This window comes from Chrysemys picta, chromosome 10, assembly GCF_011386835.1.
Source record: "Chrysemys picta bellii isolate R12L10 chromosome 10, ASM1138683v2, whole genome shotgun sequence".
Classification (NCBI taxonomy): Eukaryota; Metazoa; Chordata; order Testudines; family Emydidae; genus Chrysemys; species Chrysemys picta.
In genome coordinates, this window is record NC_088800.1 from 45,200,417 (window position 1) to 45,215,950 (window position 15,534).

The following is a 15,534-nucleotide window of genomic DNA, read 5'->3' on the forward strand; positions in this document are numbered from 1 at the left end:
TCGAGATGATGCATTTGACCATGCACTGCGTGGCAAGGAAAAGACGGCATGGAAAGCCTTCCAGTTAGTGGCAATAAATTTTCTTGGAAACAACAAGGCAGACAACTACAGGTTGTTGGTGGAAAACCTCCTCAAGGCATACAAAAGCTTTGGTTGCAACATGTCACTAAAGATACATTTTTTGCACTCTCATCTAAATTTTTTTCCACCGAACTGTGGAGCAGTGAGCGAGGAGCACGGCGAGCGATTTCACCAGGACATTGCAACAATGGAGAAACGCTATCAGGGCAAATGGAGCCCATCAATGCTTGCAGACTATTGCTGGACAGTGACAAGAGATGCTCCAGTTAATGAATACAAGAGACAAGCCAAGAAGCGCCGAGTAGACACTGAATAGGACTAAACTATGTACATAATAGTTTTTTGCCTTTTGTTTCATAATTAATCTTATTTATATAACCCTTTTGCTGATTTTTTAAGTGTTATATAAACAGGACAGGTGAAATATTATCATGTAAAGCAACCATAAACACATGAAAAGACCTAGGTTTACAATTTATGATTAAAACTCTACTATCTACACTATATACATAGACATAAAATGTAAAAACTTAAATATCTTAGAAACAATAGCCAATCAGTTGTTTTAATTGTCATATTTGAATTCAGCACATCAAAATACATAATAAATAGCACATTTTATCTCTGAAGCAGACGACTTTTAAAAAATTTTAGACCAGTGTTATAGAAGACTCTTACGGTGACTTGTGAATTATGGTGCAAATCTGATCTAGGTGTGTAGTAAATTAAATTACTTTTCTGCCTTTAGATATGTACTAGTGTTCTCTTGATTTTATTTCCACTGAGATTTTTCAGATCATTCTGGAACTCATAGAAATGCAGGGCTCATAGTGTACTTCATCTACTTTGGGAAAACTCAATTGTCTTTGCTTCTAGTAAGTTCATTAAAATATTTTGCAGAAAATATTTTCGTATAAAACTTTTAACTTGCCAGGGGTGAATGCAAAGTTGAAAATACTTTGTAACTTATTTGAAAAAAAAGCCCAGATGCTTGAAAGTCAGGAAATTATCAATTAAAATTCGGATACCAACCTTAATTCTGCTCCTATACAGCCATTTAGTCTCTGCTTACTAGTGGGAAACTTACATGAGTTGCCACATGGAAGAAACAAATCTACCCGTTGCATATATGAATTACAAGAATGTGGTATTGAGTCATATGCTACAACCAGCATTCACTCTTCTAGGTTATACTGTGTACAGAATTTAGTCTTACCTTGTAAGGGTGGATGGGTTATCATGATGTCTAAACTGAATGAGTAGGATACATGGAGTACAATTTTATCACTAACCTCTATCTGGATTTCTGACCAATATTAGTAATATCAGCAAAGCCCTACCTGTTTTAGAAGATATGGTGTGAGCCCCAGCTCATGTGGTGTGATGAACAGAGGGTAGGATTATTTCTCTGTCACATTTGTAGAAAGTAAGATGATCTCATACTTGAAGCATGGGTTTCTGGTCAGTATCCAGTGGGAGGGCTGGGTTTCCAAACTGGTATGTAATTTCCTCAGGGTTTGTGGCCTGTACTGGAAAATTTAAATTTGGGTGGGGGTTGGAGGAGAGGCAAAGAATAAATTGGTGTTGGAACTTGAAGTAAACTTCCTGATTTATGAGAATTTAGGGTTTTTAAACTTTAACATTTTTAGTTTCTTAAAGGGAAATAATCTCATCCTTTTCCTAAATGAACTTTTGTCTAGGCATTTTGTTAGGCCTTTTAAACAAATTTTGAAGACTGCAGAGCAATCCATTTTTATTATAATGTTTCAGCTAGATTTGTTGGTTTATCTAGAAAGTGATATACCGTATATACTTGTTCATAAGCTGAATATTTTTGGTAAAGTGACGCATCAAAGAGCAGGGTCGACTTATAAACGGGTCTACACCAAAATTTGATGATTTTAAACTCTATGGAATTATTGAATTGAATATCTAATACATTGTCGTTTTGTTTACCTGGAGCATCTGCAAGCATGGAGCCTCTCAGCATCCTGTGGCCGCGGTTCGCCGTTCCCAGCCAATGGGAGCTGAGGGGCTCCGTGCCTGTGAACGCTCCAGATAAACAAAACGTCCAGGCCTGGTAGCGGCTTACCCTGAAGGGCCAGGAGCCAAAGTTTGCCAACCCCTGAAATATAGGGTTGGCTTATGAAAGGGTCATACAGTTTTTGCTATTTTTACCTATCCATCTTATAAACGAATGGGCTAACGAACGAGTATATATGGTAGTTTAAAGCCAGTAGTGTGCAAAATACAGCTGTTATGTCATAGTGCTGCATCCAGGAATAACTTTTTTGTAAGGCAAGGAAATTAAATGCACAAAAATACATAAATGCAAAGTTAAGGCTGAAAATGTAAACACTTGCATATGAAGAAATTCAAAAGCTACTTTAGTCATGTTGCTCATGTGCACCAGTACAGCGTATTTTAAGTTTAGTGTTTTCAAACACTGTTGTTATAAGAGAATTATGCACTACATTCCTACTGTGTTTCAATTACATTGAATGCCTAAATGACTGTGAAGTTAATGTATATCTTTGTCGTTTGTGTAGTGAACACTGATAATGTTGCCATTGGGGGGTGCACACTTCTAAATTTCCTGACTTTTGAATTTAAATTCTTAACTTAAACCTCTCATCAACCTATAATTGTATTTACAGAATACAATTATATTCTCACAGAATTTAGGATCTGGGAAGGGAAGACCATTCCAGGAGCCTCCTCTCCTTCCCCAGGGCATGCATTATGTCTTGTGATAATTTCAGGCCTTATTCTCAGCCCTGGGGTGCACTGAGAGGAAGTGGGGCCACGTGCAGTCCCTCTCTGAGTTCCTGATAAGATTCTACACCACAGCTTACTTGGACCAGTGGCTAGATGTCATCATTTGGCCCAAAGCATATGTAGCTTGATGTCCAAGAGGGGACTGGTCTAGGATTCACCATTTTTTCTGGGGTACTGTTTGCTTCCTAGGGACACAAAGAGGGAGCACACAGGGGGATGTGGGTGAGTTTTCTTTGCATGTCTCCTCCTTCTCCCATAAAGGCTTTCACAGTTTGGCCCTCAGTGTTTCTTTCCCCTGATAAAACATATTTAATATGATGCCCCATTTAGAATCTGTGTTGTATTCACTTGTTGTTCAAATAAGCAATTTTTTTTCTTATTCTCATCCATATCTGCTGATTCTAAAAAGATGGAGTGCAACTTTTGTCATGCTTAAAAGTCAGATTGCTGGTCTGACCTTCAGAATTGTGGTAGTTTGGCATAACTTTGATTTTTCCATTCTCTTTTCACCTTCCTCTCCAGGACTTCCAAGGTTCACTAGCCAGCCAGAATCAACATCTGTCTATAGAGGAAACAGCGTAATTCTGAACTGCGAGGTTAATGCTGATCTGGTACCATTTGTGAGGTGGGAGCAGGATCGTCAACCACTCTTTTTGGATGACCGTGTATTCACATTACCAAGTGGAGCTCTAATCATTAGCAATGTTACAGATGGGGATGGCGGACTCTATCGCTGTGTCATTGAAAGTGGTGGGTCGCCCAAATACAGTGATGAAGCAGAGCTTAAAGTTCTTCCAGGTACTAATCTATTTTTTAAAATATTTTTCCCCATCAGTCTATCCATTGTGTGTTATCTCCTTTAATGATAAGATGAAAGGAAAACATAATAGGAGCACTTACCAGATAGTAGAAGGAAAGGAGATGTGGCAAGCAGCAGTCTGCTGCCAAATGGCAGCTGGGCCTTTAAATGTGACAGAGGTAATGACAGCCCTAAAGCAATCAAGAAAAGTGTGCTGGGAAAGAGTTTTGTTTGTGAGGAGGCAATTGTAAAGAAAGGGGCTGGTCACTCTTTTGATGCAAGATGTATAGATAGGCATCTTCAGGTTTTCCAGAATGGAGCCTGGTGTTTGAGATAGCTATGCCCAAGATTTTCAAAAGTGACTGGTATTTGTGATTGCCTCAGTTTTGGGGTACCCAACTGGAAGCATTTTTAGAGAGACCTAATTTTTAGAAAATACTGAGCATGCAGCTGCTGAAAATAAGGCCCGTTTAAGATGTCTCCAATTGAGCACCCAAAAGTGGAGGCATCCAATCTCACTAGTTACTTCTGAAAAATCTTGACCGTGTTTATCTTTTTCACAGATTAACTTTCTATAATTAAACTAAGGAGTAACTATGACATCAACTACTTGCAGTTTCGTATATTTAGTGTAATACAGGACAACTGAACAGCAGTATGACTAGATGTTCTAACAGGAACACAGCTATAAAAACGGATCAGAAATAAGACATTGATTTGGGTGCCAGGTCCAATCCGTAACTCTTCTGACCAGTATGAGAGCTTGTTTTACATGGACTTTCCCATTGATTGTGCAGAAGCTTTGACTCTTTCCTTCTAACTTTTTTTGATGGTTTAGAGTTCTGATTCTACTTCCACTGTTTGAATACCTGCCCCAATTAGATCACTTTCAGGCTAGTAAAACTGCCATGGAAAACATATAAACCCCATGAATTACAGCTGCTTTTGAGGCCAGAGTGTCAAAACCATACCCTGGTTTTTAACAGGTGTCAAAAGCAGCTGTAATTCACAGGGTTTCTATGTTTTCGTTGGCAGTTTAATCTGAAAGTACTTAGAAAATCAGGTTTCTAAGCAAGTTTAGTTTTAGTAGTCTTATAAAAATCTTCAAGTTGCCTTGTTGCAGTGACTGGTAGACTTTTTTTCTGTCCTGGGGACAGAGTTTGTGTCCTTTTTTATAATCTTCAAACCATGACTGAATTCTTGTTTTAAACTTGCTTTTAAAATATTTCTGAGTATTTGCAGGGCCTTCCAGATGAGCTCTAGAGATTTCCAGGTCTGTGGTGATTATAAGGATTTTTTGGAATTTCTATCATAACCCTCCTGGTTTAGATTATATTATTGCACAAGATACCCACATTAGGGACTGCACTTAATGACTTCTCTTTCCTTGTTTTGGGAAATGTGAAAATGTTGAAAATGAAGTAGCATGTTTATAGAGAAGGAATTTCAATCTTCTCCTGAATTTAGTGTCTGTCTTTTTGAATGGAAATCAAATTGTCCCATAGAATGTTCTGTATTCCTATATCTTGGCTGGACAGGTAATTGATTGTTTGAGATTCACTTGAAAGAAAGACCTATGTCTAATGTTCTTTAGTCCATTCTGCCCCACATTGTAAATCAATGCCTATTACCTGATCTACACTAGAAAAATTTAACTGGTTAAAGCTCCGAGAATATTTGTAAAACACCTAGAATGTATTGCATTTACTGAATCAGGAATTGTGGGATAAATATTCAGAGAACATTGTCATTTATATTTTTCAGTGCTAATGTGGGCCAAAACTAAACTGTATCCACAGGTAAAACCATAGCCCACAAGTTAAACAGTTTATGAAAACTGAACAATCATGTTAACCTAAATGTTTTTCACAGTTTGGCTTAAAGCATCCACACTACCCTTTAGAAATGCCCCCTCCCAAAAGTTAATTAAATTAACATTTTAGAAGCTTGCACCAATATGACAGGCTCACAGGCTGTGTCTACACTTGCAAATTTGATGTCTTTTCAACACCAAGTCTTCACTGCTGCTCAGAGCAAGGTTTTGTGACAGTGCTGAAAATTCATGAGTCCTGTTTACAATAGCACTTAGACCCATGTTAGCGCTGAGACAGTGGTTTTGATGCAGAAGAGTGAGCACTGAATTTGTTAGTACAGACAGTCCATTTGTCCCAAAATATTAGTATTGTTACTATTAATAGTACTTTAGAAAATATTTATTTTATCGTAGCACCCAAAGACCCCAATCAGTGTTGCTGGGATTGGCACAATGACAGTTAGACTTAGGCCTGGTCTACACTATGGGTTTAGGTCGACTTTAGCAGCGTTAAATTGAATTAAGCCTGGACACGTCCACACAACGAAGCCCTTTCTTTCGACTTAAAGGGCCCTTTAAACCGGTTTCTTTACACCACCTTCGACGAGGGGATTAGCGATAAAATCGGCCTTTGCGGGTCAGAATTGGGGTAGTGTGGACGGAATTCGACGTTATTGGCCTCCGGGAGCTATCCCACAGTGCTTCATTGTGACCGCTCTGGACAGCACTCTCAACTCAGATGCACTGACCAGGTAGACAGGAAAAGACCCGCGAACGTTTGAATTTCATTTCCTGTTTGCCCAGCGTGGATAGCACAGGTAACCACGCAGAGCTCATCAGCACAGGTAACCGTGATGGAGTCCCAGGATCGCAAAAGAGCTCCAGCATGGACCGAACGGGAGGTACGGGATCTGCTTGCCATATGGGGAGATGAATCAGTGCTAGCTGAACTCCGTAGCAGTAAAAGAAATGGCAAAGTATTAGAAAAGGTCTCCAAGGCCATGAAGGACCGGGGCCATAACAGGGACACACAGCAGTGCCGTGTGAAAATTAAGGAGCTACGGCAAGCCTACCACAAAGCCAGAGAAGCAAATGGAAGGTCCGGGGCAGAGCTGCAAACTTGCCGCTTCTACGCGGAGCTGCATGCCATTCTAGGGGGTGCAGCCACCACTACCCCAACCGTGTGCTATGACTCCGTCAATGGAGAAACACACAGGGAAGAGGGTTCGGGGAACGAGGAAGATGAGGATGGAGGTACTGTAGGTAGCTCACAGCAGCAAGGAAGCGGAGAAACCGGTTTCCCCAACAGCCAGGATATGTTTGTGACCCTGGACCTGGAACCAGTAACCCCCGAACTCACCCAAGACCCTCAGGGCACACAGGAGACCTCTGGTGAGTGTACCTTTGTAAATATTACACATGGTTTAAAAGCAAGCGTGTTTAATGATTAATGATTAATTTGCCCTGGCAATCGCGGCCAGTACATCTACTGGAAAAGTCTGTTAACGTGTATGGGGATGGAGCGGAAATCCTCCAGGGACATCTCCAGAAGGCTCTCCTTCATGTACTCCCAAAGCCTTTGCAAAAGGTTTCTGGGGAGGGCTGTCTTATCCCGTCCGCCATGGTAGGACACTTTACCACGCCAGGCCAGTAGCACGTAGTCTGGAATCATTGCATAACAAAGCATGGCAGCGTATGGTCCCGGTGTTTGCTGGCATGCAGACAATATCCATTCCTTATCTCTCTTTGTTATCCTCAGGAGAGTGATATCATTCACGGTCACCTGGTTGAAATGGGGTGATTTTATTAAGGGGACATTCAGAGGTGCCCGTTCCTGCTCTTCTGAACAGAAATGTTCCCCGCTGTTAACCACGCGGTGGGGGGAGGGGTGAAGTGATCATCCCAGAGAATCGGGTGTGTGTGTGTGGGGGTGGTTTACTTGGGTTTGTGCTGCATGTTAACCCGGAAACCGCAGCCCCTCCTTTTACATTGAAAACCCATTTTAAATGGCCAACCCAATTCATCCTTGATATGGGAAATGACATGCGCTGCTGTTTGAAACCTTTCCCGCATGTTAAGAAGGTTAAAAAAGCCAAAAGACTGTGGCTTACCATGGCTGGCTGCAAGCCGAAATCTGTTGCCTGGCACTGCGTGAGTGATCTCTCATACCAAACCGGCAGGCAGAGGAAAAATGCGACCTTGTAACGAAAGAGTGTACCCATTGTTCTCTAAAATGTGTCTTTTTAAACCACCTTTCCCTTCTCCTCCACCAGCTGCAAATGTTTCTCCTTCGCAGAGGCTAGTGAACATTAGAAAGAGAAAACGGAGGACACTCCACCCCAGATGATCGCCCAAACATTAGAAGGCTGGCCTTCAATAAGAGTTAAAGTTTTAAAATGCAGTGTGTCCTTTTCCATCCCTCCTCCCCCACCCATCCCAGGCTACCTTGGCAATTATCCCCCTACTTGTGTGAGGAATTAATAAAGAATGCATGAATGTGAAAAAACAATGACTTTATTGCCTCTGCAAACGGTGCTCGAAGTGGGGAGGGGAGGGTGGGGGTGGTTGGTTTACAGGGAAGTAGAGTGAACCGGGTCGGGGGGGGTTGGAGGGTTCATCAAGGAGAAACAAACAGAAGTTTCACACAGTAGCCTGGCCAGTCACAAAACTCATTTTCAAAGCTTCTCTGATGCGCACCGCACTCTGCTGTGCTCCTCTAACCGCCCTGGTGTCTGGCTGCGCGTAATCAGCGGCCAGGCGAGTCGCCTCAACCTCCCACCCCGCCATAAAGGTCTCCCCCTTACTCTCACAGATATTGTGGAGCGCACAGCAAGCAGCAATAACAATGGGGATATTCTTTTTGCTGAGGTCTGAGCGAGTCAGTAAGCTGCGCCAGCGCGCTTTTAAACGTCCAAATGCACATTCCACCACCATTCGGCACTTGCTCAGCCTATAGTTGAACAGGTCCTGACTCCTGTCCAGGCTGCCTGTGTACGGCTTCATGAGCCATGGCATTAAGGGGTAGGCTGGGTCCCCAAGGATCACGATAGGCATTTCAACATCCCCAACGGTCACTTTCTGGTCCAGGAAGAAAGTCCCTTTCTCCAGCTTTCGAAACAGACCAGAGTGCCTGAAGACGCGAGCATCATGTACCTTTCCCGGCCATCCCACGTTGATGTTGGTGAAACGTCCCTTGTGATCCACCAGGGCTTGCAGCAGCATTGAAAAGTACCCCTTGCGGTTTATGTACTCGGTGACTTGGTGCTCCGGTGCAAAGATAGGGATATGGGTTCCGTCTATGGCCCCACCACAGTTTGGGAATCCCATTTCAGCAAAACCATCCACTATTGCCTGCACGTTGCCCAGAGTCACTACCCTTGATATCACCAGGTCTTTCATTGCCCTGGCAACTTGGATCACAGCAGCCCCCACCGTAGATTTGCCCACTCCAAATTGATTCCTGACTGACCGGTAGCTGTCTGGCGTTGCAAGCTTCCACAGGGCTATCGCCACTCGCTTTTCAACTGTGGGGGCTGCTCTCATCCTGGTATTCTGGCGTTTCAGGGCAGGGGAAAGCAAGTCACAAAGTTCCATGAAAGTGCCCTTACGCATGCGAAAGTTTCGCAGCCACTGGGAATCGTCCCACACCTGCAGCACGATGCGGTCCCACCAGTCTGTGCTTGTTTCCCGGGCCCAGAATCGGCGTTCCACGGCATGAACCTGCCCCAGTGACACCATGATTTCCACATTGCTGGGGCCTGTGCCTTGTGAGAGGTCTATGTCCATGTCAATTTCCTCATCACTCTCTTCGCCGTGCTGCAATCGCCTCCTCGGCTGGTCTGGGTTTCGCCTTGGCATGTCCTGGCTCTGCATATACTCCAGGACAATGCGCGTGGTGTTCATAGTGCTCATAATTGCCGTGGTGATCCGAATGGGCTCCATGATCCCAGTGCTAGCTATGGCACCTGGTCTGAAAAAAGGCGCAAAACTAGTATCTGATGGACCAGGGGAAGGAGGGCGGGCCGAGTGACGACATGGAGAACAGGTACAGGGAATTAAAATCAAGAAAGGTGGCTGTGCATCAGGGAGAAACACAAACAACTGTCACACAGAATGGTCCACCCAAAGATTAAACTGAAAACCCTGAGTTTAGCAGGCCGTTGATTTGACGGAGGGAGGGGGAAGCAAATGAATACAGAACAAATCTATTTTTTACATCTTAAGACGACGGTGCAGCATGACTGATAGCCCTCGGCATCTTCTGGGTGCTTGGCAGGAAATACTGGGCACTTGGCAGTTAGTGTATGACGATGGTCTTCAGGCCTATTGCACGATCGGCTGCTCGGGGAAGACTCTGCTAATGCTAATCTCCCTGATGCACAGCCACCGTTCTTGATTTTAATTCCCTGTACCTGTCCGCCATGTCGTCACTCGGCCTGCCCTCCCTCCTTCCCCTAGTCCGTCAGATACTACTTTCGCGCCTTTTCTTTGAATTCTGGGTTGAGATCCCAATGCCCGGATGATGCAAAACAGTGTCGCGGGCGGTTCTGGGTACATGTCGTCAGGCCCCTCCCCCCTCGTCACAGCAACGGCAGACAATAGATTCGCGCCTTTTTACCTGAGTTACCTGTGCAGACAACATACCACGGCAAGCATGGAGCCCGCTCAGCTCAGCTGAGCTCACCGTCACCATATATCCTCTGGGTGCCGGCAGACGTGGGACTACATTGCTACACAGCAGCAGCTGCTAACTGCCTTTTGGCGGTAGACGGTGTAGCATGAGTGATAGCCGTGGGGCTGGCAGCCGTAGGGCTGCATTGCACCAGCCCCTTGCCCTTTGGTAGGCGATGGTATATTATGATTGGTACCCATCATCGTCGTACTGGAGTGGCTGTCAATCATGGCCACCTGGGCAGACATGCTACTGTTTCGATGATGATGGCTACCAATCGTAATATACTATTTTCTGCCAATTGCCCAGTATTGTCTGCTAAGCACCCAGAAGAGGCCGAGGGCGATGCTGGGTGCTGGCGGACGTGGGGCTGGCAGACGTGGGGCTGCATTGCTACACAGCAGCAGCCCCTTGCCTTTTGGCAGACGATGGTATATTATGACTGGTATCCGTCATCGTCATACTGCAGAGGCTATCACTCATGCTGCACCATCGGCTGCCAGCTTAAGATGTAAAAAATAGATTTGTTCTGTATTCATTTGCTTCCCCTTCCTCCGTGAAATCAACGGCCTGCTAAGCCCAGGGTTTTCAGTTTAATCTTTGGGGGGACCATTCTGTGTGTCAGTTGTTTGTGTTTCTCCCTGATGCACAGCCACCGTTCTTGATTTTAATTCCCTGTTCCTGTACCTGTACGCCATGTCGTCACTCGGCCCTCCCTCCCTCCCGCCCTCCCTCCTTCTCCTGGTCCATCAGATACCAGTTTCGCGCCTTTTTTCTGACCAGGCGCCATAGCTAGCACTGGGATCATGGAGCCCGCTCAGATCACCGTGGCAATTATGACTACTATGAACACCACGCGCATTGTCCTGGAGTATATGCAGAGCCAGGACATGCCAAGGCGAAACCCGGACCAGCCGAGGAGGCGATTGCAGCACGGCGACGAGAGTGATGAGGAAATTGACATGGACATAGACCTCTCACAAGGCACAGGCCCCAGCAATGTGGAAATCATGGTGTCACTGGGGCAGGTTCATGCCGTGGAACGCCGATTCTGGGCCCGGGAAACAAGCACAGACTGGTGGGACCGCATCGTGCTGCAGGTATGGGACGATTCCCAGTGGCTGCGAAACTTTCGCATGCGTAAGGGCACTTTCATGGAACTTTGTGACTTGCTTTCCCCTGCCCTGAAACGCCAGGATACCAAGATGAGAGCAGCCCTCACAGTTGAGAAGCGAGTGGCGATAGCCCTGTGGAAGCTTGCAACGCCAGACAGCTACCGGTCAGTCGGGAATCAATTTGGAGTGGGCAAATCTACGGTGGGGGCTGCTGTGATCCAATTTGCCAGGGCAATGAAAGACCTGGTGATATCAAGGGTAGTGACTCTGGGCAACGTGCAGTCAATAGTGGATGGTTTTGCTGAAATGGGATTCCCAAACTGTGGCGGGGCCATAGACGGAACCCATATCCCTATCTTGGCACCGGAGCACCAAGCCACCGACTACGTAAACCGCAAGGGGTACTTTTCAATGCTGCTGCAAGCCCTGGTGGATCACAAGGGACGTTTCACCAACATCAACGTGGGATGGCCGGGAAAGGTACATGATGCTCGCGTCTTCAGGCACTCTGCTCTGTTTCAAAAGCTGGAGGAAGGGACTTTCTTCCCGGACCAGAAAGTGACCGTTGGGGATGTTGAAATGCCTATCGTGATCCTTGGGGACCCAGCCTACCCCTTAATGCCATGGCTCATGAAGCCGTACACAGGCAGCCTGGACAGGAGTCAGGACCTGTTCAACTACAGGCTGAGCAAGTGCCGAATGGTGGTGGAATGTGCATTTGGACGTTTAAAAGCGCGCTGGCACAGCTTACTGACTCGCTCAGACCTCAGCGAAAAGAATATCCCCATTGTTATTGCTGCTTGCTGTGCGCTCCACAATATCTGTGAGAGTAAGGGGGAGACCTTTATGGCGGGGTGGGAGGTTGAGGCAACTCGCCTGGCCGCTGATTACGCGCAGCCAGACACCAGGGCAGTTAGAGGAGCACAGCAGGGCGCAGTGCGCATCAGAGAAGCTTTGAAAACGAGTTTTGTGACTGGCCAGGCTACTGTGTGAAACTTCTGTTTGTTTCACTCTACTTCCCTGTAAACCAACCACCCCACCCCACCCTCCCCTCCCCAATTCGAGCACCGCTTGCAGAGGCAATAAAGTCATTGTTTTTTCACATTCATGCATTCTTTATTAGTTCCTCACAGAAGTAGGGGGATAATTGCCAAGGTAACCTGGGATAGGTGCGGGAGGAGGGATGGAAAAAGACACACTGCATTTTAAAACTTTAAGTCTTATTGAAAGCCAGCCTTCTGATGCTTGGGCGATCATCTGGGGTGGAGTGACTGGGTGGCCGGAGGCCCCCCCACCGTGTTCTTGGGCGTCTGGGTGAGGAGCTATGGAACTTGGGGAGGAGGGCTGTTGGTTACACAGGGGCTGTAGCGGCGGTCTCTGCTCCTGCTGCCTTTCCTGCAGCTCAACCATACGCTCGAGCATATCAGTTTGATGCTCCAGCAGCCGGAGCATTGACTCTTGCCGTCTGTCTGCAAGCTGATGCCACCTATCGTCTTCAGCCCGCCACTTGCTCTTTTCATCCCGCCATTCAGCCCGCCACCTCTCCTCTCGTTCATATTGTGCTTTTCTCATGTCCGACATTGACTGCCTCCACGCATTCTGCTGTGCTCTATCAGCATGGGAGGACATCTGCAGCTCCGTGAACATATCGTCCCTCGTCCTACGTTTTCTCTTTCTAATGTTCACTAGCCTGTGCGAAGGAGAAACATTTGCAGCTGGTGGAGGAGAAGGGAGAGGTGGTTAAAAAAGACACATTTTAGAGAACAATGGGTACACTCTTTCATTACAAGGTCGCATATTTCGGATTGCAGGCAGCCATGGTAGGCCACAGTGTTTTGGCTTTTTTAACCTTCTTAACATGCGGGAAAGGTTGCAAACAGCAGCGCATTTCCCATATCAAGGATGAATTGGGTTGTCCATTTAAAATGGGTTTTCAATGTAAAACCAGGGGCTGCGGTTTCCCGGTTAACATGCGGCACAAACAAGTAAACCACCCCCTCCACACACACACACACGATTCTCTGGGATGATCACTTCACCCCTCCCCTCCACCGCATAGTTAACAGCGGGGAACATTTCTGTTCAGAAGAGCAGGAACGGGCGCCTCTGAATGTCCCCTTAATAAAATCACCCTAATTCAACCAGGTGACCGTGAATGATATCACTCTCCTGAGGATAACAAAGAGAGATAAGGAATGGATGTTGTCTGCATGCCAGCAAACACCGGGACCATACGCTGCCATGCTTTGTTATGCAATGATTCCAGACTACGTGCTACTGGCCTGGCGTGGTAAAGTGTCCTACCATGGCGGACGGGATAAGGCAGCCCTCCCCAGAAACCTTTTGCAAACGCTTTGGGAGTACATAAAGGAGAGCTTTCTGGAGATGTCCCTGGAGGATTTCCGCTCCATCCCCATACACGTTAACAGACTTTTCCAGTAGATGTACTGGCCGCAATTGCCAGGGCAAATTAATCATTAAACACGCTTGCTTTTAAACCATGTGTAATGTTTACAAATATTTACAAAGGTACACTCACCAGAGGTCTCCTGTGTGCCCTGAGGGTCTTGGGTGAGTTCGGGGGTTACTGGTTCCAGGTCCAGGGTCACAAACATATCCTGGCTGTTGGGGAAACCGGTTTCTCTGCTTCCTTGCTGCTGTGAGCTACCTACAATACCTCCATCCTCATCTTCCTCGTTCCCCGAACCGTCTTCCCTGTGTGTTTCTCCAGTGAGAGAGTCATAGCACAAGGTTGGGGTAGTGGTGGCTGCACCCCCTAGGATCGCATGCAGCTCCGCGTAGAAGCGGCAAGTTTGCGGCTCTGCCCCGCACCTTCCGTTTGCTTCTCTGGCTTTGTGGTAAGCTTGCCGTAGCTCCTTAATTTTCACGCGGCACTGCTGTGTGTCCCTGTTATGGCCTCGGTCCTTCATGGCCTTGGAGATCTTTTCTAATACTTTTCCATTTCTTTTACTGCTACGGAGTTCGGCTATCACTGCTTCATCTCCCCATATGGCGAGCAGATCCCGTATCTCCCGTTCGGTCCATGCTGGAGCTCTTTTGCGATCCTGGGACTCCATCACGGTTACCTGTGCTGATGAGCTCGGCGTGGTCACCTGTGCTCTCCACGCTGAGCAAACAGGAAATGAAATTCAAACGTTCGCGGGTCTTTTCCTGTCTACCTGGTCAGTGCATCTGAGTTGAGAGTGCTGTCCAGAGCGGTCACAATGAAGCACTGTGGGATAGCTCCCGGAGGCCAATAACGTCGAATTCCGTCCACACTACCCCAATTCTGACCCGCAAAGGCCGGTTTTATCGCTAATCCCCTCGTCGGAGGTGGTGTAAAGAAACCGGTTTAAAGGACCCTTTAAGTCGAAAGAAAGGGCTTTGTCGTGTGGACGTGTCCAGGCTTAATTCGATTTAACGCTGCTAAAGTCGACCTAAACCCGTAGTGTAGACCAGGCCTGAGACTGGGCCTCAAATTCAAGTGAATTTTTTTAGGTTTAAACATTCTTTACTTTGGCTGCATTAGTATCCGTTTTAGTATTACTGAAAATTTGATTTGTTGTTTTTCCTTCTTAAATCAGGGCCGCCCAGAGGATTCAGGGCGCCTGGGGCAAAGCAATTTCGGGGGCCCCTTCCATAAAAAAATGTTGCAATACTATAGTAACATGTATTTGGAAATGTAAAAAATAACTAGTGAAATACATTCAAAAATTAATTTGTAATAATTTGAAAATACACTAAATACAGTATTTAAAAACATTAAATAGGGTTACCATACGTCCTCTTTTTCCCGGACATGTCCGGCTTTTCGGCAGTCAAACCCCCGTCCGGGGGGAATTGCCAAAAAGCCGAACATGTCCGGGAAAATGGCGGCTCTGCTCCTCCCCGACTCTTCGGCTCTGTTTAAGAGCCGGGCTGCACGAGCGCTACCGGCTTCGGGCAGCCCCCGTGCCTCCAGACCCTGGCCCCCAGCCGGGCACTTCCCCTCCCGGGCTCCGCTGGCGCAGGGTCCGGAGGCACGGGGGCTGCCCGAAGCCGGTAGCGCTCAGGCAGCCCGGCTCTTAAACAGAGCCGAAGAGTCGGGGAGGAGCAGAGCCGCCGTGGCTGGAGGCGCTCTGCTCCTCTTCGGCTCTGTTTAAGAGCCGGGCTGCCCGAGCGCTACCAGCTTCGGGCAGCCCCCGTGCCTCCAGACCCTGCGCCCCCAGCCGGGCACTTCCCCGCCCGGGCTCCGGCGGCGCAGGGTCCAGAGGCACGGGGGCCTGCCCGAAGCCGG

At 46.8% G+C, this 15,534-nt stretch overlaps 1 protein-coding gene across 14 annotated transcripts in view; it reads left to right on the top strand.

Moving 5' to 3' along the window:
- Window positions 1-15,534, top strand: part of NEO1 (neogenin 1) — a 564,730-nt gene that overhangs the window by 282,227 nt on the left and 266,969 nt on the right. For all 14 annotated transcript variants that reach the window (XM_065558583.1, XM_065558591.1, XM_065558584.1 and 11 more), the window contains one exon: window positions 3,382-3,657. In XM_065558583.1, the coding sequence (XP_065414655.1) occupies window positions 3,382-3,657 (276 nt within the window). The remainder of the gene's footprint in view (window positions 1-3,381; window positions 3,658-15,534) is intronic.